The following is a 23,930-nucleotide window of genomic DNA, read 5'->3' on the forward strand; positions in this document are numbered from 1 at the left end:
GCAGCTACTTGCGCAGAATGAATCACAATGCAACTGCTTTCTACAGCACTCACACTGATACAAACACATGCAATTGTACTTGACTAGAGAGTCCCTTGATCATGACAGCATGTTGTTGACTACTTCATACCTCTCATTCTCATTTACCATCTTAAACCTTTGTTCTTCATTAGTGTTTAATGTTATGTATGTATACAACTGACACCCACTTCTCTCCGTCTGCTCCTCTCTTCATCTATTTAAATATAGGCATTGTGTGCCGCACAGCAGATGCACCCATCTGTACTTCTCCACACTGAGAGAGCATGGTATCCTGGGGTACAATTCTAGGGTTTTCATTGGCCTTCAGATCTATTTACTCTGGGGTGTGCTTGTGTCCTTCAGAGAACCCGCCACCCTAGTTTTATTACAGTTTGGGCCCAACCTTCTCAAGAGCCTTCTCCTCTTATTTTCCTGTAAGATTCAACTGTTGTTCCTTAGTAGTAGAATCAAACCTTGTTACAATGAATCAAATGGTGAAGTTATTCTGTTGGCTAAAGATGTCTGAGAAAGTGCGTTTCCTACAATCCAGGATCAGGAGTTCTAGGCTTTGCTAAAGAACCTGAAATCAGGGATACCAGCAGATCTGTGCCCAGTGTTGGGCTTAGCAGTCTTGTCATCAGCAATGACTCCTGCTGTGGCACCTCTCCTAAATGTGTCCTTTTTTGCTGTAACTGTGCCTCAAAGGAGGAAGGAAGGGGTTATTATGACATTAAAGAACCCCTGCATGGGTTTGTAACGTGTGTATTATAATACACATTTGTTAATCAATTAGTTAGCACAGTCTTGTGCTGTGATGTAACCTTAGAACCTCTGGTATGGGGCATTCTATGGAGTGGAATTCTTGGAGTGGAGGAAGCTGGTGGTGAAGGATCCTCAGCCTGTACGATGAGTCTGGGGCTGCTAAATAATGAACCTACATCAAAGTAATTCCGCAGTGGTTACTACACCTGGATGTTGACATAGAGACTAATCATAAGCCAGCTTCTTTGCTTCCTGCACGTACTAAGGCCCTGATTTATACTTTTTGACGCAAATCTGCATTAGTGCAGATTTGCATCAAAAAGTATAGCTCTGACTAGCGTCATTCCAAAGCGCCAGCCGGGAGCCATATTTAAGGAATTGCGCAAGTCAGTGCTAAGGCCCGGTGAGAAGCAAAATTAATGACGCTAATCGGGTGGGGGAGGTGTAGGGAAAACTGGAGGTTGTGCGTGACAGAATGGCGCTAGTCAGGTTAGAGTCAAAATAATGACTCTAACCTGACTAGCAACATTGTTAGATGCACAACCCTGATGGACATGACTCCTGTCTAAGTAAAGACAGGAGTCATGCCCCCCCAGCCCAATGGTGATGCCCAGGGGACTTAAGTCCCCTGGGCATGGCCAATGGGCTCAGTGCCATATAGGAGGGCCCAAGTTAGCCCCCCCCCCAGCTCTTTAAAAAAAAAGGTAAATACTTACCTCTACTTACCTGTACTTAGTTGGGATGGGGTCCCCTTCCTCCGCTGTCCCCTTGGTGTGAGTGGGGGTGCCCCTGGGGCCTGGGAAGGGCACCTGTGGGCTTATTCCATGGTGTTCCACCATGGAAATTAGTCAGCAGGTCCCCTAACGCCTGCCCTGACCCAGGCGTGAAATAATGGCGCTAACCAAGCTTAGCGCCATTATTTAGGCCCGCCTCCCTTCCGTGCACCATTTTTGCACGGGAGGATAAATAATTAATTTTTTGCCTGGGAACGCCTACCTTGCATCTCATTGATGCAAGGTAGTTTTCCGAAGGCAAAAAATGACTTTAACTCCAATATTTGGTGCTAGACATGTCTAGCACCAAAATATAAATATGGAGTTAAGTTTGCGCTGAATTAGCGTAAACAAAAATGCAGCTAATTCAGCGCAAACAGAGTATAAATACGCCCCTAAGAATAGAAAAAAGTGCTTGTTTTACTGGCTTACTGATCATCTAGTGGAACTAAACTTGCTGGTCAGTGCACAGGTGCTCTTTCATCCTGAGATGAATACTAAGGCCCAGTGCTTAATTCGTAAAAAAAGGTAAGTGGGACCTTTGCGGGAAGCCATTGCAGCTTGCACCACCCATTGCCCCTGCCAGCACTGCCAATGACAGAACCAGCACAAGTACTAACAATTGCACTGCCACAAGTGTGACAATTCAAACTATTCTAGGCCAGCCAAAGCAATAACAATGGTGTGAGCAACAGGTGTTATTAATTTTTAATGTACATTGGCTGATTAAACACTGTTGTTGTGACAGGCTCTGCCACCATGTGGTGGACTGTCCCTAGAGCCGGTGCTGATAATTAAGTGCTGGTGCCAAGCACCGGAAAACACCACCTCAAATTAAGCACTAATGAGGTCTCACTGATCTCAGTTTTAGATAATCCCGGAATGGGCCTAGTACAGGACATCCTGTGGTCCCAATCTTGCTCGATCTTTTTGATGCCATCTACACAGTGGATCATACTGAATTAATCCACCATTTGGTTGTAGTCGACCTATGGATCTGACCCTTTCCTGGTTTGTTCTTTTCTTTGCAGAGGGAAATAAGTCTCTGCTTCTTCCTCCTTTTTCATCCAGATCTTGGCACATCATGTCCAGATCTTCCCAGGGTCTTCCCTGAACCCTGTTTTGTTAAATGTCTGCATGCATCTCTTATCAGACATAATTAGATCTTGCAGGGTGGACACAATGTCATACACTGATGGTACTCAACTGATCTGCATCAGGCTTCCATCTAAGCGTGAGAAAATCCTCTATTCCTGCCTAGGAGTCACCCGGGCATGGATGACCAGCAATATGCTCCAGCTCAATGCCATCCAGACAGAGGTCATAATTTACAAACAGGAGTGTTGTGGAACCCTCCCTTTGGCTGGTGGAGATAGGTTCCCCACTCTCAATCGGATGTGAGCATGGGGGACAAGATAAATGCAGTATCATCCTCTGGTTGCCATAGTATTTAGCTACTTGAGCGCTGGTGTGGGTGACAGGATTCTCTCCAGGCTGGGCTATGCAAATGCTTGCTATCTAGAGTTGCCCTGGCGATGATAAGAACATTGCAGGTCCTCAAGAACATGTCAGTCAGAACTGTTGTCAAACTATGCAATAGGCTGGTTGCCCAACTGATTGAATTCAAGACACTGTTTTGCACACTAGGGGACTGCAAAAGGCCTGGAGTTGCAATGTTTGTTTGCACCCATTTTCTGTTCCTTCTAGACTTTATGATATTACAGAAGCGATTACAAAGGACTGTGAGACCCATCTGCAATATGGATGGCACAATTCTCACTGGGCTGACGTGCTTCAGACTATTTACCAGGCTTCTTTTAGGTACATCCATTCAGGCACATTGTCCTGCTAGGCATTCCAACAGCTGTAAGAGAAAACTCAGAACACCCACTCCAAGGCCATATTCAACTCTGCCATCCAATGGGACCTGCAGAAGCATGCGCACAGTGCACTCAGACCCTCCTGATTATGACTAGAGGAGGGCAAAGCTATGCTATTATGTACCAAACATTCCTGGGTTACTGAAATGACATGGTTTTTCACAAGCATTATCCTTTTGTAAGTGAATGCAATTCGACATATCTTTCCCTCTTACATTTTGAGTGACTTGTCACTCATGAGGCAACACTGAACAAGGTATGACTAACCAGTTCCTGCATGATATTGTGCTGAAGAGGGCAGGCTTTAGCGCTAGGGGAGCCTGGTGTGACGGTCTTTTTTGGCACCCCTACTGACCTCTTTCTCCATAAATTTCCTTGCTACCACCCTCCAACAATGCCCCTTATCTCTCCATTACCCCTCTCTCACACATGAGTTTTATTTGCTTTATAGCACTACCCCTACCAGTGTAGGATGTCATATTACTTTACATCGCACTCACCTCCTCCTTCATCTATGAACCTCATCCTCTGTTCTGGAATTCAGGAAAGGACTCAAAACCTGGCTGTTCAACTAAACCCCTTAACAGCTCTGTTCTCAGTGCTTGGATATCCTCCAGGGAGATAAGCTGCTCTCTACAAATCCTGATTGATTGATACAGTACTATTTAATCATACATGTGTAAATCAGTCTATAGTAAATTTTACATAAGACAATGAGGATTACAAGGTGTAGGAGTCACATGTCATCCTTATTGGTAAGCAGTGTATTTTAAGAGTATTTTGTCTGGAGAAGCACAGACTCACAATTTAAAATGTACCTCAGTGGCTGGGTGTTAGTAATTGGGCCTCTATTTGGCAGAGGTGTGCGCCCTGTCAAGTATGGACCTCAATCCTAGTCAGGGTAAATCACAACACAGCCTATTTTATCTCCCCCTCCGGTAGCTTGGCACAGAGCAGACATGCTTAACTTAGAAGGCAATGTGTAAAGTAGTTATGCAATAACTGATACAGTAACACAGTGAAAACACCACAAAAGTACTCCACACCAGTTTAGAAAAATAGATAATACTTATCTGAATAAAACAAGACTAAAGTGACAAAGATCCAATATACACAGGACAAGATATCACTTTTTAGATGTTTAAGTAGGTCTTAATCCATAGGAGTCAATAGATGTCATTTCTTTAGAACAAAGTTCTTGGACTGCGTCAGAAACATAGACGCCGCGGGCCACAGGGGAGGTGACACATTGGAAAGCAAAGCAATGCATCGACTCCTTACTGCTCAGAGGAGGCGATCCGTCAATTCTTTCCTTACAGGAAAGGCGATGCGTGGTTTCCAGACGCAGCCTCGGTTGCTTACTCCAATGAAGGGTTCATGACAAATCGACACCCAGGAATGGTGTGTGGAAAATCCAGACACTTTGTGATGATGGAACCACAATGAAACAGGCACCGCGTCGATTCTGCAGGTGCTGCATCAATCTTTCAACCACAAGACAGACAATGCATTGTCTATCTTGTGGTCTCTTTTAGGTGAAGTCTTTGATGGCCCTGAGACTACTTAACAGGAGGCAAGCTGACAAGCCCTTGAAGATCACTTGTGGTGGGAAGGCAAAGTCCTTCCAGCAAAGTCAGGGAGCAGCAGGGCAACAAACAGAAGAGGAATTCTTCCAGAAAAGCAGTCCGATTGAGTCCTTTGGGCAGCACTGCCGTCCTTCTGAAACAGTTCAGTTGTAGGTCCAGAAGTGTCTGACTTTAGGGGGGGTCACAGACCCAGAATATATACCCAAATGTGCCTTTAAAGTGGAGGAGGCATCAAAGAGTTGTTTTGAAGTGCACCAGTTCCCCTTTCAACCCAGATCTGTCTGCAAGGAGATCTGTGGGAGGTTATCAGTCGTTTGTGTGGGGTCCAGCCTCTACCCTTTGAAATGTAAGTGAGAACTCCTCTACCCTTCCTGCCCAGAAAAAAACATCAGTACATAGCTGAACGCAGTGTCCCGTGTTTATGGATGTCTAGGTGGAATGCACAAGGGGAGCTATCAATCAGTACAGACGGAATGTGTATTGGTGACATGTTGTAAGGTACAGAGTCCAGTAAGTGCAGGGAAATGCCTACTTTCTAAAAGTGGCATTTCTAAAAAAGTAATGTTAAATTCTATTTGACCAGTAAGCAGGATATTTCACTACCATCCAACCATACCAAACATGACAATGCCCCTCCTACCAGATCAGAAATTACCACTTAAATGTCAAGTTTCCAATGCTGGCTTATGAGAGGAGCAGGCTGCACAGTAGTGAAAAATGACTTTGTGAGTTTTCACTACCAGGACATGTAAAACGTACAAGTACATGTCCTGCCTTTTACTTACATAGCGCCCTGCCCTATGGGCTACCTAGGACCCACCTCAGGGGTGACTTATATGTAATAAAAGGGGAGTTTAAGGCTTGGAAAGTACTTTTAAATGTCAAGTCAAAGTGTCAGTGAAACTACACACACAGGCCGTGCAATGCCAGGCCTGAGACATGGTTAAGGGGCTACTTATGTGGGTGACACAATAAGTGCTGCAGGCCCACTAGCAGTATTTAATTTAGAGAACCTGGGTACATATCGTGTAATTGGCTAGGGGCTTATAGGTAAATAAAATATGTCAATTGGGTTGGGGACAATTTTACCATGTTTAGGGGAGAGAACACAAGCACTTTAGTACTGTACAGCAGTGGTAAAGTGAGCAGAATCCTAAAACCAGCAAAAATGAGATCACAAAATAGAGCGAAACAGACAATTAGTTGGGGGAAGACCCCTAAGGCTGTCAGATCTAACACTGGGATTGGCTTTGTTAGTTAAAAAGTATTTCTACCCAAACAAACCTTTTTAGAAACATTAGAATAATGAAATGCTGAAGTAAAAAACATAATGCAACTCTTTGATGACAGTTTATAGGTCAATACACTATATTAGTATTCTAACTCATGAACTACAGGTAACAAACGGAGGTGCTTCACGTTGCTTTGCAATGGATTTGGTGCAATGTTCAGTTAGGCTGGTGCAGCACCTTTAACCCTACTTCCAAGACTCCAGGACTGGATGGACAATACTTGAAGGATCAGGACTCATTCAGGCTGGATCCAGGGGCAGGTTCAAGATGGTTGGAGCCTTTTCTGTCCCTCAGACTCTGATAAGGAGGCCCGCTAACTAGCCCTTGGAGTTACTCTGGTACTCCAGGGAGGAAACAGAAAAGCAGGTCTCAAGCAGCAGGGCAGTGCAGTCCCAGGGGCCCAAGACAGGCTTCAGACAGCAGGGCCGGGCAGTCCTCTTGGTGCAGCTGGGCAGTCATCTGAAGTACATAGCAGGCCACAAACAGCAGGGCAGGCCTCTGAGAGTCCTTACGCAGGTCCAGAAGTGATCTGAATAGTTGGTCTGAGGATCCTATTTTTATACCTTCTTCGCCCCTTTGAGATGGGAGAAGCTTTTGGAGTTTTCCTCCCAACAGAAGTGTTTGGAATTTTCTGCCTCCCTGTCCTGGTCCCAGGTTGTCTGGGGACACATTGACCTTGTGGGAAGCCTTTGTGAGTGTGCTGTGGCAGCCCTCTGATGTGCAAGTGTGGTAGCTGACAGCTCCACCTCCCATTCTATCTAGGTGGCCCATCCGGCCACCCTCCAGTCTCTATTATGTGACTGTTTGGGAGGAATACACAAAGGTCAAATGCCATTTATACCTAGTCATGTGACACAGGAGCAGGCTGCAGGTACCCGATGGTTAGGACAAGAAAATGGCAACTTTCTAAAAGTCAAGTTTTCAGAATTGTGACTTAAAATCTGAATTTACCATTCAAGAGGGGTTTAAATAAAAATTCCTGAGACCAAACGTAATATTCCTATCTACTCCCAAGCAAACGTTATCACTTAATAAATGTAATAAGGAAACCCAATGTTATACAATGCGAGAAGTAGGCCTTGCAGTAGTGAAAAACTAATTTAAGATCAGGACATGTAAAACTTAAAAGTACATGTCCTTCAGTTTACATACACTGCACCGTGCCCTATGGGCTACTTAGGGCCTACCCTAGGGTTGAGCTATATGTATTAGAAACAAAGGTTTGGGCCTGGCAAAAGGTTTAATTTGCACTGTCGAATTGGCAGTTTTAAAACTGTACTATAGGCTGCAATGACAGACCTGAAACATGTTTTGATACTTAATTCAGTGGCACAATAAGTGCACAGGCCAACTAGTAGCATTTAATTTACAGATCATGGGTACCTGTAGTACAGATTTTCTAGGGCCTTTAAAATAAATGAAATGTACCATTTGGGTGTAAGCTAATTTCACCATGTTTAAATGTGAGCTCACAAACCTTTAGCACTGCTTAGAAGTGGTAAAGTGCACAGAGACCTAAAAGCCAACAAAAATGGGTTCAGAAAACAAGAAGGTTAGGGCAAAAGGTTTGTGATGACCCTACAGAGAGGGCCAGGTCCAACACCATGTGATAAAGACATGTAGCTTCAGTCCAACCAACACTTTGCAAAAGGAGAACAGGAAGCTCTGCAAATGATATGGAATACATAGTGAGGACCCACACAACACTTTGCCTACCTAATAAAAAATGTATGCCCCCTCTTCCAAATTAAGACACATACTTGTGGCCTGGTCAGATGACGCTTCAGTCATTCTCTAAAGATAGCTCTATCAGACCAGATAAGGGAGTAATTATTAAGTATCTAGGTGCACTGCCACATGCTGAGATTCAGGAAGAAGTCTTCTAAGGATTGTTTGTTCCAATGTTCTGCAGTTGGTGTTAGAGGATTATAGATGAAGGACAGGGATGAAGGTAAGCACTACGTCTGAGAATAATACTCTATAAGTATGCATCTAATGGTCATCATGGTCACCTGCTGTCGCAAGCACTATGAGCAGGAATGGCCAGGGCAGATCATTTGAGACTCAAGCAATGCTCAGCTATGGAAGAACAGCAGCCACTGGTTGCGTGAATAGTTTATCAGGGTGCGTTAGTGTATTCCTAAGTTCACAGCAATTTAAAAAACAGGTAGCTAGCATTTTTTGTTCTGTTACACAGAACACTCTCTACAGAAAATAAAGTTATTTCAATAATTTGACTTATTGCAGACTTAGCCTCAAGTAGTTGAGGTCCACTTTCTCAGCCTGTTCTATGGCAGCACAACCATCCCAAATATGAGTTATTTTACACAGAACTGTAGGGTCCACAGAGCAGTAAGGTGTCAAACATAGAACTGTAGGGTGTCATACACAGAACAGCAGTGTGTCATACATAGGACTGTTGGATGTTATACACTGAACAGTAGGGTGTCATGCACAGAACAGCAGGGTGTCATGCATAAAACTGTTGGGTGTCATACACAGAAATGTAGGGTGTCATACAAAGAACAGTAGTGTGTCATACAGAGAGCAGTAAAGTGTCATACACAGAACAGTAGGCCGTCATTCATAGAACAGTAGGGTCTCATACACGGAACTGTAGTCCAAAGAAAAGGTAGGGTGTCATGCATAGAACTGTAGAGTGTCATATACAGAACAGGAGGGTATCATATCTAGAACAGTGGGGTGTGATATGCTAAACAGTATAGTGTCATGCATAGAACAATAGGGTGTCATACACTGAACGGTAGGGTGTCAAACACAGAACAGTAGGCTATGATATGCCGAACAGTAGGGTGTGATATGCAGAACAGTAGGGTGTGTTACAGAGAACAGGGGTTTCAGACAGAACAGTAGGGTGTGAGATGCAGAACAGTACGGTATTGTTAGAAATGGGGTCTTTGGTTGGCAGTCAGGTTACCCCCGTCGAAGCAAGGACCCTGACTCTAGTCAAGGTAAAAGAGAATCACCCTCAGCTAACCCCTGCTTACCCCCTTGGTAGCTTGGCACGAGCAGTAGACTTACCTTCAGAGTGCTAGGTGTAAAGTATTTGTACCAACACACATAGTAACTTAATGAAAACACTACAAAATGACACAACGCAGGTTTAGAAAAATAGGAAAAATGTATCTAAACAAAACAAGACCAAAAGGACAAAAATCCACAATACACAAGTCAAGTTATCAATTAAAAAGCAAAAGAGTCTTCATGTAGTTTTAAACACACACTAACACTTTTAGCATGAAAATGTACCTTAGGTGTGTCAAAATAACCCCGCACGGGCGAGTGTGCCTCAAAAAGGGCTTGCGATGCGTCGATTTCACTCACAAGTGAGAACTTGCCTCATTTCTCCTTTCGTCGGGTCGGGGCACCTCGTTTCTTCTCTCCGCAGGAGAGTGATGCATCGATCCGGTCAGCACTTTGCCACTGATCCGAAAACCACACAGCGCGGGTTGCGATCTCACCAGCCTCCATCAGCGATGCTGCGTGTCGTTTCTCCAGCTCCGTGCATCAATTCTTCAGTCGCGTTACAGGCGAGAGTCGATTTTCAGATGCAAAGCTGGCAGCACGTCGATTTTACAGCCGCAGATCTGAGTTGCATCGATCTTCTGCCTGGATTTCTTCCTCTTAGGCTGCCAGCTTCTCCTTTCAGGGTCCCAGGAACTGGATGGGTACCCCAGGGCAGAGCAGGAGTCTCTCCAGGTGCTGGCAGAGAGAAGCCTTTGCTGTCCCTGAGACTTCAAACAACAGAAGGCAAGCTCTAAATCAAGCCCTTGGAGATCTTCACAAGGTGGAAGGCACATAAAGTCCAGTCTTTGCCTTCTTACTCTGGCAGAAGCAGCAACTGCAGGATAGCTCCACAAAGCACAGACAGGGCAGATCTTCTTCCTCAGCTCTTCTCCAGGCAGAGGTTCCTCTTGGTTTCGAGAAGTGTTCTAAAGTCTGTGGTTTTGGGTGCCCTTCTTATACCCAATTTCTCCTTTGAAGTAGGCCTACTTCAAAGCAAAGTCTCTCTTGAATGTGAAATCCTGCCTTGCCCAGGCCAGGCCCCAGACACTCACCAGGGTGTTGGAGACTGCATTGTGTGAGGACAGGCACTTTCAGGTGTGAGTGACCACTCCTCCCCTCCCTCCTAGCACAAATGGCTCATCAAGAAATGCAGACTACACCCCAGCTCCCTTTGTGTCACTGTTTAGTGTGAGGTGCAACCAGCCCAACTATCAAACTGATCCAGACAGGGAATCCACAAACAGGCAGAGCCATAGAAATGGTGTAAGCAACAAAATGCTCACTTTCTAAAAGTGGCATTTTCAAACACACAATCTTAAAATCAACTTTACTAAAACATGTATTTTTAAATTGTGAGCTCAGAGACCACAAACTCCACATGTCCATCCGCTCCCAAAGGGAATCTACACTTTTATCAGATTTAAAGATAGCCCCATGTTAACCTTTGAGAGGGACAGGCCTTGCAACAGTGAAAAACAAATTTAGCAATATTTCATTGTCAGGACATATAAAACACATTACTATGGTGGTCATTCTGACCCTGGCGGTCTTTGACCGCCAGGGCGGAGGACCGCGGGAGCACCGCCGACAGGCCGGCGGTGCTCCAATGGGGATTCCGACCGCGGCGGTAAAGCCGCGGTCGGACCGGCACCACTGGCGGGGTCCCGCCAGTGTACCGCGGCCCCATTGAATCCTCCGCGGCGGCGCAGCTTGCTGCACCGCCGCGGGGATTCCGACCCCCCCTACCGCCATCCAGATCCCGGCGGTCGGACCGCCGAGATCCGGATGGCGGTAGGGGGGGTCGCGGGGCCCCTGGGGGCCCCTGCAGTGCCCATGCCACTGGCATGGGCATTGCAGGGGCCCCCGTAAGAGGGCCCCTACATGTATTTCACTGTCTGCTGCGCAGACAGTGAAATACGCGACGGGTGCAACTGCACCCGTCGCACAGCTTCCACTCCGCCGGCTCGATTCCGAGCCGGCTTCATCGTGGAAGCCTCTTTCCCGCTGGGCTGGCTGGCGGTCTGAAGGCGACCGCCCGCCAGCCCAGCGGGAAAGTCAGAATTACCGCCGCGGTCTTTCGACCGCGGAACGGTAACCTGACGGCGGGACTTTGGCGGGCGGCCTCCGCCGCCCGCCAAGGTCAGAATGAGGGCCTATATGTCCTAACTTACCATACACTGCACCCTGCCCTTGAGGCCACCTAGGGCCTACCTCAGGGGTGTCTGACATGTAAGAAAAGGGAAGGTTTAGGCCTGACAAATGGGTACACTTGCCAAGTCGAATTTACAGTTAAAAACTGCACACACAGACACCGCAGTGGCAGGTCTGAGACATGATTACAGAACTACTTATGTGGGTGGCACAGCCAGTGCTGCAGGCCCACTAGTAGCATTTGATTTAAGGCCCTGGGCACCTCTAGTGTACTGTACTAGGGACTTACTAATAAATCAAATATGCCAATCATGGATAAGCCAATTACATACACATTTTTTTAAAGGAGCACTTGCACTTCAGCACTGGTTAGCAGTGGTAAAGTGCCCAGAGTAACAAAAACAGCTAAATCAGAGTCCAACACACATCAACAACCTGGGAAACAGAGGCAAAACGTTAAGGGAGACCACGCCAAGGATGAAAAGTCTAACAGGTATCATACACAAAACAGTAAGGTGTTAAACAAAGTACAGAAGGGTGTGATATGAAGAACAGTCGGGTGCCATAAACGGAATAGTAGTGAGTCATGCACAGAACTGTAGGGAGTCATGCACAGAATAGCAGGGTCTGAGAAACAGGATATCATGGGGACAGTAGTAGAAAGTAGATTGTACATCTAGTTATTACTTATTTTTACAAATGCTTAAAATGATAAATGATGTTCAAAAGCTAAGAAAAGTTGTACAGTCACACAATTATTTAGAATCCAGCTTTCTAGTTTCCAATATGTGCATTTTAGCCACTAGTCTACACCACAATGGCAGAAATACATGAGTAAAGATTAAGGGGCAGATTTAAGAAAAGTGGCACTGCAGCTAGTGCATCGCCACTTTCCTTGCACCCCTTAGCGCCCCCCGTACCGCCACCATGTGTGCGCCGTATTTAAAATATGCTGCACCATAATGCAGGGTAGGGGGCAGTAGCGTAATTTTTTTATGCTATTGATGTTCTCTGCAGGACTAGTGCCAAAACCAAAACCGGCATAATGTGACGCAAGAGTTTACAAAGTGGGGCAGTACATGAATTGCGCCACTTTGTAAATATGGTGTGTGGAAAATACCACATTAGCACCGCCTTAGCATAAAAAAAATGATGCTATGGTGGCGCTAAGGTGGCGCAAGGGGCTCTTAAATTTGCCCCTAAGGGTTCTGTACTGAAAAACAGGAGGCCCACATCACACATATATTTCTATACATAGGTGTGATTTATTCTTGTACTCTTGGCTTACTCCTGAATCCCAGTAGTTAACCAGAAATATTAACAAAGTAAGTAACAACAGGATCTTTGTGAATCATGCTAAGGGTGTTTGCCTTATCATAAAATGTGACTGTTGCAGTTTCTGTACTTCTTAATTGGATTCATACAAACACAATGGTACCATGTTTGAATAGGGCATGGAGTGTGGAAATGACCACAGTGAGTGTGAAAGTAAAAGCATGGCAAACACTGACAGTGCACAGGCACAAAGCAACACCACAGTAGTCTTTTGAGCTTCACCTGGTCTTAATTCAAAGATTCTCTAAATGCTGTAAAGTTCAGTCTGTTTATTGTTCACTTTAGTTTACTGTTTACTTCTTAACAAGTTTACTCTTTACTTCTTTGCAGATGGCATCTATGGAATTCCAACGTAAGTGATGTGCAATAATTTTACTTATGGCTATGAAGGCTATTTGCTTCTCGAGTATAAATCATGTTGTGGGTTATCAACAGTATCCATGAGGCATTTGATAAAAAATACACTTTTACACTCATTATTTGCTGGTATGAATTACTGTTGAGTAAAACCACCAGAGAAATATGAATACCACACCTGGCCTTTTTTCAAAATGGATATTCCCTGCCCCATTACCATGTGATCTCTCTAGAATACGGGGGAATGACCCATAACCCAGGGACCTGGGTATTCACAATATCAGACACAATATCAGACAGAGGGGGACCATCTGTGTCTGATATTTCATTACCATGTGAGGCAGTTACTGACTGTGTGTTGGTCGAGCCTCAGACGCCTTTGCTGTCAGTCAAAGAAGCAGCAGCAGTCCATCCTTAAAGGCGGATGGGCCACCGCCCCCTCTCTTTTCCTGGCATAAAGAGTGACTGTTAGGCTGAGGAACTGTCATCCTGACAGAAACTCTTTATACTCGGGTCAGGCAGGCAGGTGCTATGAATGAGCTAAATGTGCAGGCGTCTGGCTGCCTGAGCTGACCTTTGCCCAGCTGGAGATGCCACAGCTACCCTGGGCATAACCTCTTCAGCCTGGCAAAGCACCTTAAGGCCCTCCCCTCATGACGAGGGACAGCTTCAATGATAGCCTTGTTCCTGGGTGCTTTGAGTTTAATCCCTGAAATGCCCTGAGCCCGAGTGTCTATCTCTGACACCGCGTTTCAGAGTGGGATTGGGTCAGCATCTCTCACTGGCCCCTTCCCACTCTGTGATGAGGTAGGGACTGTTGCTTCCTCTCATTGGCTGACCTCAGGTCAGAAAGTGCGAGGAGACGGCAGTCCCAATCCTCCCGGAACCTCAGAGGCTTCCCAGAGGCACTTTAGAAGGTGAGTGTTATGTTTTTACATTAATGCTTGGTGTGTGAATGTATGTAAGAACGTATGTGTGAGTGTGTGACGTGACTGTGTGTGTGTGAATGCATGGGCGTGAGTGAGTGTGCATGTATACTGAGACGTGACAGCGAGTGTCTGCTGCTGGATGGTATGGGGCGATCCCACCCATCCTCTTCCATCTGTGACACAGTGCTGGATGATCCAAACCTTGGGTCGCCAGAAGGGACCCCTTGCCTTTGGTCCTCCCTGTGTGAGGTCTTCTATCTCTATGACACCCTATACCAGAGTGATGTGGTCAAGGTTCAGAGGCAGCCTGCCTGCGAGCACCTCATTCTGTTTGGCAATCAACATACTGTTACCAGACTCTTTAAGGGCACTTTTTACGACAGCCCCTCTCGTACAGAAGCTCACCAGCCATCTCACTGACCCTGGCCTCCTGCTCTGACACAGATGCTTGCCTCATCCTTTCTTCCACAGAAGAGATACAATGTTTAAAGGCATGAACAAAAAGAGCACCACCTGCAAACCAGCACATGGTAGTTAAGATAGCCCCACATTGTTTTCTCATGAAAAAATATACTCCAGAGTACACAAATGATAACGCATCTGGACCCAGAGGAAATCATTTGAAACATGGCAATATATGCTGGGTTGTTCACTAAGCCAAAATTGGGTCCTCGCCTCACTATGCCACTAGATTCATTCTATCCTAGCTGATGAGCGATGATACCCCAAAACTGGCCCCAGGATGATTGTTTTTGGACCACCCCAGTTTGGACCCAGCCATATGCAAATCAGTCTTGACCCTGTTCCCCATGGGAACAGTCCATCCCGAACTGCCAGGCCAGGTCCTCCCTGAACCGGAAACAAGCATCCTGGGACGGGTTTCAGGGTATCACCCTTCATCAGCTTGGCTAGCTTGAATCCAGTGGCACAGTGAGCAAGGGACCCACGTCTGGGCATACCCTTCCCACTTAGGGCAACTTTAACAACACAAAAGGATGATGGACGGAGTGTTGAAACTTTTCAAACACTCACCCCCAGTCATACCCATACGGAGCAAGGTCAAGACTGCTTTGCATATGGCTGGGTCCAAACTGAGGTGGCATGGTGTGCAAATAAACCTTGGATTTAGACCCAGATCTCTGACTGGGGTGAATGTTTGACATTGTTCAGAATAACATTTGTTCTTTTTGCAGGTTGTTCAATGAGGCATTACTTCTCCTTTCCTAATGTTCCAGCAGCTTCTTTTCTTGAGCACATATTCTGAGAAGCAAATTAAGTTGATATTCCTAGGTTCACTTCGGTGCATATCAAACATCCACATAAATAAAAATTGACTTTTTGTTTCATATATCTGTAGATAATCTCTGTAGTAATGGTTTGCAAATGTTTTCTTGGATAGACTGTTGTGGTAGCAGTTTTGTTTGAGATATTGTGTTTTCTAAATGTACTAGACTTGTAATGTGGGTATAAACCATTCCTCGCCAAACCTGACTGACCCTCTCTCCATTTCATTTTAGCATGAGCGAGCTCAATGCTCGAGCAAATCAAGATGTCCCAATAGTGAATGTCTGTCAGCTAAACATCAGCCCGATCAATATCTCTGAGAACAACAGCTGCCCAACCAGTGACATGCGTACACTCAGGATGCAGAACGATTATCAACCGGTGATGACCAGCGATGACCAGAAGCCCGGAAATGACTGTCACGATCAATACGCTAACGTTCAAAATGAATATGAAATCCTGTTGAATGAAAGATAAAGAGTGCAGGCAAAGAACGCTTATGAAAGGCCCACTTTAATCCTCTAATGTGCAAAACATCCCAATTAGTTCTCCTTATGGTCCCAGCTAGAAAGACTTCTTGCCCTTTCCAAGAGCTAATGCATTTCACTCAAAGGACCCTGCAGCTGAATTAACTGCAACAGGGTTTTTCATTGGTATTTTGCTGTCAAACTGTCTGATTGGTGGATATTAATTTTGTATCTCATCTGCATCCATCACTCAGAGGAAGACTGAACACACCGTACTAGTCATGCTTGGCTGAAGCAGACAGAGGAGTGTAAATAATATTGTTTGCTTATTGCCAGAATGTCCAGTTTCCTGCACTGGGTCACTGTCAATCAATGGGGGTCACTGTCAATCAATGGTTCAATCAAAATCCTAAATTCAGGCGTGACATGCTTGCATGCCACAAGCCATAAACTTTGTGTTCTGACAGATCACATAATTCTTAAGAACATAATTTTGGCTAAAATCAATTCTGATTCAATGAGGTTGATACATGTTATAGCTGTCTGCCATATCAAGCAAGCCACAGTCAGCCAGATGCAGTCTCCGGCAAAGTGCCGCTTTGCGCATGTACCGGGGTGCTTGTGTCAGGAAGCAGGAAACCTCAGATATCAACTAATGGAAAATGTAACAGCTGTAAGTGTTGAAGACCCCTGGTACTTCAAAACAGATGAGACTAAGAAAAGTATCTGGCCATTGTAAGCTACTGGTAGTCCTTCACACATACAAGCAAAAAAAGAGTGCATGTATTGTTTATGTGAGAGTCCTGGACAATAGAAGTAAGTGACCTTGCAAAAGATTGTGAACATGAAAACATCTGTTTTGAAAGCACTGTTCTGAAGAAACAGAAAAGAGGCCAAACATAATTATTTTAGTACATTTGACTTATGTATATTAATATTTACATCTGGAGATAGGAAGGGAGTGGGGGTGCTTTGCTTCCACAGTGTCAGAGAACAAACTCTAGTGATGGTGATACTACACCCCGGTGCAAGGTCTAGGAGTCTGGTGAATCAGAAGTGTCCAGACCCACCCTCCCTCTCTGCAGTTGTGGTCTTGCAAGCTGCATCACTTTTGACAAAAATATCATGGCCAAGTACACCTTCATGCCATTGCAGCTGGCTGCCTCTGTCTCTTAGGAACAACCCCCAAAAACTAGTGCTTTGTTTCTGTGAAACAATCAGTGCCCTTGACAAGCAGGGAGTTTTCTCCTTGATGATAGGCCTAGTTATTAGGTAGAGTGTAAGCGTTCAACCTTGTGTATACTTTTAGTATACTTCTTATGGCTTAAAGCAATTTCATTTGTTGGTTGCAGTGTCATTTAGAAATTCTTGCTCGCTAGTGGTCAGTTCCGCCTTTTCCTCCCTTCTTTTTCTGTTTCAGAGCAGTGACCAACTACTGTATTATTACACTTTGGTTTCTTTATCTGTTACTGTGACTGACTACTTTTGTTATTTCTTTGTTGCTCCCTATTCACTGTGGGTGTTTTAGGCTGGTAACTGCCTGCGTTTTATTGCAGTATTCCATTCGTCCCATGTCGCTGACATTTGTTTTGGCTTTATTACAGTGCTGTCCTTGTTTACCTCTGGCACCTTGAACATTTGCTCCACCATTACATCTTTAGTAAAAGGTAGCTCCTAGGCTTTGTTTTTATTTAATGTTATTTTACCACTGCCTGGGGTGTAAATAATATTCAGTTAATATTCTGTAAATAATAAGTCTGTTGATTAATGTTCTTTCAGTACAGCCCAGCACGCACGCTGATTTAATCTTGAAGCAAGCTTATTTTTGCATGTGTTTAAAATAAGCTTATTTTACAAAGAAACATCCAGTACCTAAACGTTTAGCTCACTGCTCAAGAAAGCCACAATATGCCCTCTCTCGTAGAATGTAGCTAAACCTAGAAGCAATGATGTGAAACGTGCAGAACCATGCATTTGGACTCTCTCCAGGGCCCCACCTGCCAGTCCTCATGACATCCGCACACAGGGCATTGCTTATCTCCTTTATTGTGGCCATACATCTTCTCAGGCTGCTCTGCTATTGTTAACTTCATTAGAGCTTTGTTGAAATGCAAGGCAAGAACACTTGCAAGACTTTTCATTCTGTTAGCATAAAAAGACAATACTTTTCCAGAACTATTTTCCAATTTCTGTTCAGACTTTTACACAACTTGAGGTAGTGCAGTCATCTTCTCATCTCTCCTCAAGGGCTTGCAGTGATGAGCCATGAACGATGGGTCGAGCGCATGCATTAGTCCTCCAAATTAATCACGCAGCAGTGCTCATTGGTGCATCCTCATTCCAGTGGAATCGTGCTCTACTCAATCTCTATATTTAAGGATTATTCGTCAGGTTATCAGTACACTACAGCCCGGGCACAGTGAAAGCTTAAGCTTGGCCTGAATAGGAAGTTACAATATAATAATTCTTGATGCAAACAAGGCGTCAACATCTGGGTTCAGCAAAGGCAGCTCAGTGGGCACTAAGAAGCGGCTTTGTTGTAAACAAAAGCCCGCAAAATGAGGGGGAGGGTCCATGGCTATATTCTACCACATTATTATCCACAGGCAGATGCCCAACAATACACCCTTTCCCTGACATATTTATCAAAGGAGGCCTTCAGCTGAAGCGTTCTTGACACTTCAATAACAGCCACACTCGTGTTGTGGCTAGAAAAGAGAAAGTGCGCCACAAGCCATTGTGCTTCCGTCTATACTTACCACAAAATTAAGTGTTACAAAAATTGTAATTACGAGCCTCCTCTAAGGCTGAAAGCGGGAAGGATGAACTGCACATGCCGTGCAATCAACGCAACAGCCGTTTCTTTCTTGGAAATGGCACAGGCCTTGGTGCCAAAGGCAAACGCAGCATGCTGTCCACCATTCTGTTCACTCCCATTTGCAGTCCTCGTTGGTCCTCATCTTTGATAGGAAAAGTACACATCACTGCGACAGCCACAAATCAAAAATGTATTCTTGCAAGACAGAAAAGCGTTTTACTATGCAGCATATATTGCAAGTGTTTTGATGTACTTGGGGCGTGAGGGGATATCACTACTTGTTTGGCATGATTTATAATGAACAAGAATGTACAGTAACTATATGCATTCTTGCTCAACTTTATGGAATGTATACCAGCATTCTATTTTTACTCAATTTAAAGCAGTAGGTATCGAGGATTCTGTGACGTGACTCAAAAATATATTCAAATATTTTTTCTATGTTCTACAACCAACGCAACCAAAAACGTTACCATGTTGTTTTTTATTGAATCAGTACATGCCAGCGCTGGTCGAAATTTGATCACATGTTGCAAACTGATAAAAAAGCATGGTTTTATCTCTCTATCTCTCGATTCAAATAATGTACTTTTTAGGTCGAGTGCGCAAGCTCTTTGGCCTGTCGTCAGTATTGTGGGTTTTTAACCAGGCCCTCCTCATGCCCATCACCTTCACTCGTTAGTGCGCTTGCCTTTCAAAAATTCTTTGATGTTATTGGTAAATGCTTTACGTTTGTCTCACCTTGAGGCGGTTTTGTAATCGTCTTGTAGACTGCCCCTGTTACATGGATAGTTGCATAGTTGCCGATCTGTTTGACTGTGAAGGAATTTCTTTTTTCTTTTGTGTCTTTTGTGTCTCTCCTTCGCAGTCATGCTCGTGACAGCCATGGCGCTTTGAATCGGATCACTTATGTCAACTGTTTTACTTTTCATTTTTTGGTTGAGAAAGCTGTGCGAGTGTTATTTCCACCATTTTCTTTTGCTCTGGTGCAAGTCTGATGCTTTATTTCGCATTAGGGCGGAGAAGCCTTACCCCCCCACCAGCAGCAGCCGCTGCAAACGTCTTACTACAAAACAATAATAAACTATGTTTATTATCATTTTGTAGTAAAAGAGGCGGGGCATTGAGGATGACGAACACCGAGGAGGAGTGCTCAGCACTCCCCCTCATTGCGTATGAATGTTTGGCTGGCCGTCTCGGGCCGGCAAAACACATAGGCACACTGTGCTTTCTTCAGTGCACTGTGTTGCCGGGCTGGAGAGACAAGGCACAGGCTCCAAGTCTGCCTGGGAGTGCCCTGGCTGGGCGCTCCCAGCCAATTCTAACGCTGCTCTGAGCAGCATCAGGATTGGTGCAGAGCTGGCGGGGAGCCTGTGCCTGCAGCAGACGAGCGGCGCGGTGTTGGCTGCAGCTGCGGCAACGATCCAGGTAAGTGTTTTTTTAATAATCTCCCCTCTGTCCCCACGCACCGCCCACCCCTAAAAACTACTGTGAGCTACTCCTGTGTGTGTGTGTGTATATATATATATATATATATATATATATATATATATATATATATATATTTATATTTGGTTTTTTTTTCATCTGTTCTCTGCTACCACAGAGTAAAAACCTGATTCGGCTTGTGAAGATGGGCTTTAATCACTCTTTAATCTATTCTTCTCCCCTTTATTAGTTCTGCCTTGACAGCAGAATTGTAATCTACGTATTGTTTCCAATTCTTTTGAATGGAATGTTCTTGGAATGTTTTTTGGCTGTGCCCATTGTATTTCTCTTGCCTCATCCTATTGGCTGTTTGGTATATCACAAAATTGTTCACCTCGTGTGGTTATATAAAGTAATAATAGTTTCTTTATTTTGTTTTTTTACTGCAAAAAGCTTTTTATTAATGTTTTATTCAAGACTTTAAATGTAATCCAGACGTATTGGTTTTGCCAGGACTTGTTTCCCCTAAACAATGGCATAAGCGAGGGTGAAGGATTTTTTTTTATTTTTTTATACTAGACTAGGTTCGCTAGCTCTCGATTATTGACCTACCTGTAGATTGCAGTGTTTCCTGCTTTCTTTCATGCTTCTGTAGTTTTCTTCAGTAAATATTGTTTGGCACAGGTAAATTGCACAAGGGCTTAGCTTTCTTTCCGTTTTCTTGGGCATACTTTAAAACATCAATACACTGGTAACTCGAGAGCATTTGGTACCTTCACTCAGGTGGAAACCTTAACTTGGGATGCTAAATGGCAACATTTTCATTTTTGGCTGCAGATAGAGGAAGAAGGTAAATGGAAGTGCTTTAGTTATATGCAGGGCCACTGGAATTATGTGTCAGGAGAAGACAAAACTATCAGGCAGGGTTCACCAATTTATGTGGCAAGAACATTCCAGGCATGAATTTACAACACCAATAACTCTAACTCAAGCAAATGCGAGATCCATTGCATTGCAAATGCTTGTATTTTTTTCTGGCGGGTCCCCCATGCTTCGCAAGATGGGTTGTGCAGGAAAAACATCCATGGGATGGTCAATTCTAAATAGGCAGGACATTGGTGTGATGTGGTGACCAAATGGTAGATGGGTCATTGAGTCGTAGAGTTCCGAAAGTGGAACAATGTGAGTTCTGGCTGTCGGAAACCTAGAAGATCCCTTAGGTCTAAATCCTATAATGTTCCACTTAGTATGAATATATACTTCTAGATGAGAATTTCCCACACATTAAATGCTTTGCAGAATTGTGAAAAATGCTTGTGCCATGTTTTGTGTGTAAAACTGAATTTGTTCAAACGTGTGCTGACAATGTCTATTATAAACAAAGCATTTCTTCTGAGAAAAACTGATAATTTTCTATAAAAAAATAAAGGCGATAATATAATTGTTGTTACTATTTTTATTTATGTACTTTTTCTACATGAACATTATTTAAATTGATGTTTGATCACCTTACAGAGAATTGCAAGAACAAATTACTTTACAATATCACATCAGATGTGCGAGAAGTTTGGTCAAAATTCACATTTTGTTATTGTAGATTTTGGTAAACTCAGTATGTGGGATAGTGCTCTGAAGTTATGGTTAGGGCAGAGCTTCCACCAAAAAGCTGTTTTTTGCTTTCTTAATAACTTTGGCACTATTCTTTCCAAAAAAATATACCCAGTTTAGGGATGGCATGGCTAGCTTCATGCCGATCCATTGGAATCCATGCTCAGCAAAAAGCTTGATGTGAAAGTAGATCTTGGCTCAGAGAATTGGTCTTGGTTTGGTTTGAATCTGGTAATTTTTAATTTGTGCAGATCTAACATGTAGGCAAAGTTAAAGGGGGAGTCAAAGAAGTGCTTGTTTGCTAATAATGGTGACATAATAAGGTGAATTTGCATAGAATGTGGGGAGAATTTAGGATGTCAATTCTTCTTTATGTCCTACAAGTCTCATGCAGCCCAACCCAGGCAAAGTATAAATGTGGGTAAAAACATTTTCATGTGCTAAGAAATTTGGTGCTGTTTAATTAATCTGCAGAAGATTTGGCAGGCTGTTAGCAGGTTAAGCCCAACGCTAGAATCCCACAGAGCATGCAGATTCAGCAAGAGGGGGAAGGAATTCAGCATTATAGGGATTTAAAAACCATTGCTTTACACATTACTTTGATACAGTTTCACAGATCTGCGTGACACTTGACCAACAATTAGCATGTATAGCTTACTTTTATTCTGAGTTTCTTGCAGATCTATCAATGGGAGCCCGCAGACAAAAAGGAATAAAAAATATGAATTTGCTGATAATATGGCTCTGTTTATTGAATCTGAGCAATTTATTGAAGGCTGTTAGCAAGATAAACCCAGTGCAGGAAATGTCAGATTGCAATGATATTTGCTATGGGGAGACAAAGTTAAAATGTTATCAAAACATCATTGATTTGCTAATAGCTTTGGTGCAATTTCATAGATCTGTATGAAATATGTCAATCAAAGGGCACATATCAAAGTATGCTGACTTTAATGAGCATGCATCAAGGCGCATGATTAGAGGGATGAGGGATAAATAGTGTTCATTTGCTAATAACGTTGTAATCCCTTGACAAATGCAAGCACATTTTCTTTGGTATTCACATTAAGTTTTTTGTTGATATATGTCCAGGGCTGGATGATGTGTAGGTTTGTCAAGTTTCCGTCGGAAGGGGTGACTCCTCCCAGAACCCGGGGTGCCACCCTTCACTTGATATACATGTGAAAAGTAACATGTTTTGCCCTAGGTTGGTACCACATAGGAAAAAATTACACAAAGAGCAGACTGATGCCCTTCGTAGTCTTGGTAGTACTTAATTGAAGATGATAAATTGATGCAAGTGATGGAAATCAAGACATCAAAATGACCTTGAACCAGGATTGAGAAAGAGCCCAGCATGCATCTTCCAGGACAACAAATACAGCCAGGACAAAGTGCAGGAAAAGTCAGAGATACAAATGATAGCAAGTAGGCGATGAGAGTGATGAAATAAGGGAACGAATATGCTGCGATACATCCATCTTGCATTGGTCCCTCCATATGTAAGGTCTAAGAGGAAATTACATCACAGACGTCAGGCAACAATCACAGGAAAAGCCACCATCCGGGGAGGAGTTATATACAAGGCTAACAATGACTACGCCTACAGAGCTATGGCATCTTGTTGGTACAAGAAGAAACCCCTGCAAGGTACCAGGCCCCAACCATCACCTCTCAGGGCAGATGGTCCACAGAAGTTGCAGAACACCACTCTGGGTGTTCTGAATAAGAAGTAATCTAGGATTAGGCTCGAGACAATTTTAAAAGTATGTATGTGCATGATATTATCTGATCCCAGCATATGCTATCAAGAGCTACCAAGTTGACCAAGTTGTGTTGACCCTCTCCGGCTTTAAGACGAGATAACTCATCCCATAATAAAGCATGCCAGGAAATTTGAGTGAGGATTTTTATCTAATGATAAAAGAGATCCTTTGTCAGACTCAAGAAAATTTCCAAGACACTCTCTTAGTTCTGAACAAATGTTTGTCCTGTGACTCACTGATGCCTTTTTGTGTTTAGATATAAAAAAACACCAAACATGCAAGAAAACTGGTCTGGATAAAATTGAGTGAAGGCCCTGCGCACTCACCCACTAATGTCTGTTTACCCACCTGACGAAAGTTACATTCAGAACCAACAATAGTAGTGGAAAGTCAAAATGTAAATATAAACACACAGTACACCATAAATATTTGTTTCATATTGTTTC

At 43.8% G+C, this 23,930-nt stretch overlaps 1 protein-coding gene across 2 annotated transcripts in view; it reads left to right on the forward strand.

The window, feature by feature from the left end:
* The window catches only part of LOC138261417 (V-set and immunoglobulin domain-containing protein 4-like), an 85,481-nt gene extending 63,936 nt beyond the window's left edge, over window positions 1-21,545 (forward strand). For both annotated transcript variants that reach the window (XM_069210354.1, XM_069210363.1), the window contains 2 exons: window positions 13,158-13,179; window positions 15,631-21,545. In XM_069210354.1, coding sequence (XP_069066455.1) covers window positions 13,158-13,179; window positions 15,631-15,874 — 266 coding nt within the window. In that variant the 3' untranslated portion in view covers window positions 15,875-21,545. The remainder of the gene's footprint in view (window positions 1-13,157; window positions 13,180-15,630) is intronic.
* The last annotated feature ends 2,385 nt before the right edge of the window (window positions 21,546-23,930 follow it).

The sequence above is a fragment of the Pleurodeles waltl genome, chromosome 2_1 (assembly GCF_031143425.1).
Source record: "Pleurodeles waltl isolate 20211129_DDA chromosome 2_1, aPleWal1.hap1.20221129, whole genome shotgun sequence".
In the NCBI taxonomy this organism is placed as follows: Eukaryota; Metazoa; Chordata; class Amphibia; order Caudata; family Salamandridae; genus Pleurodeles; species Pleurodeles waltl.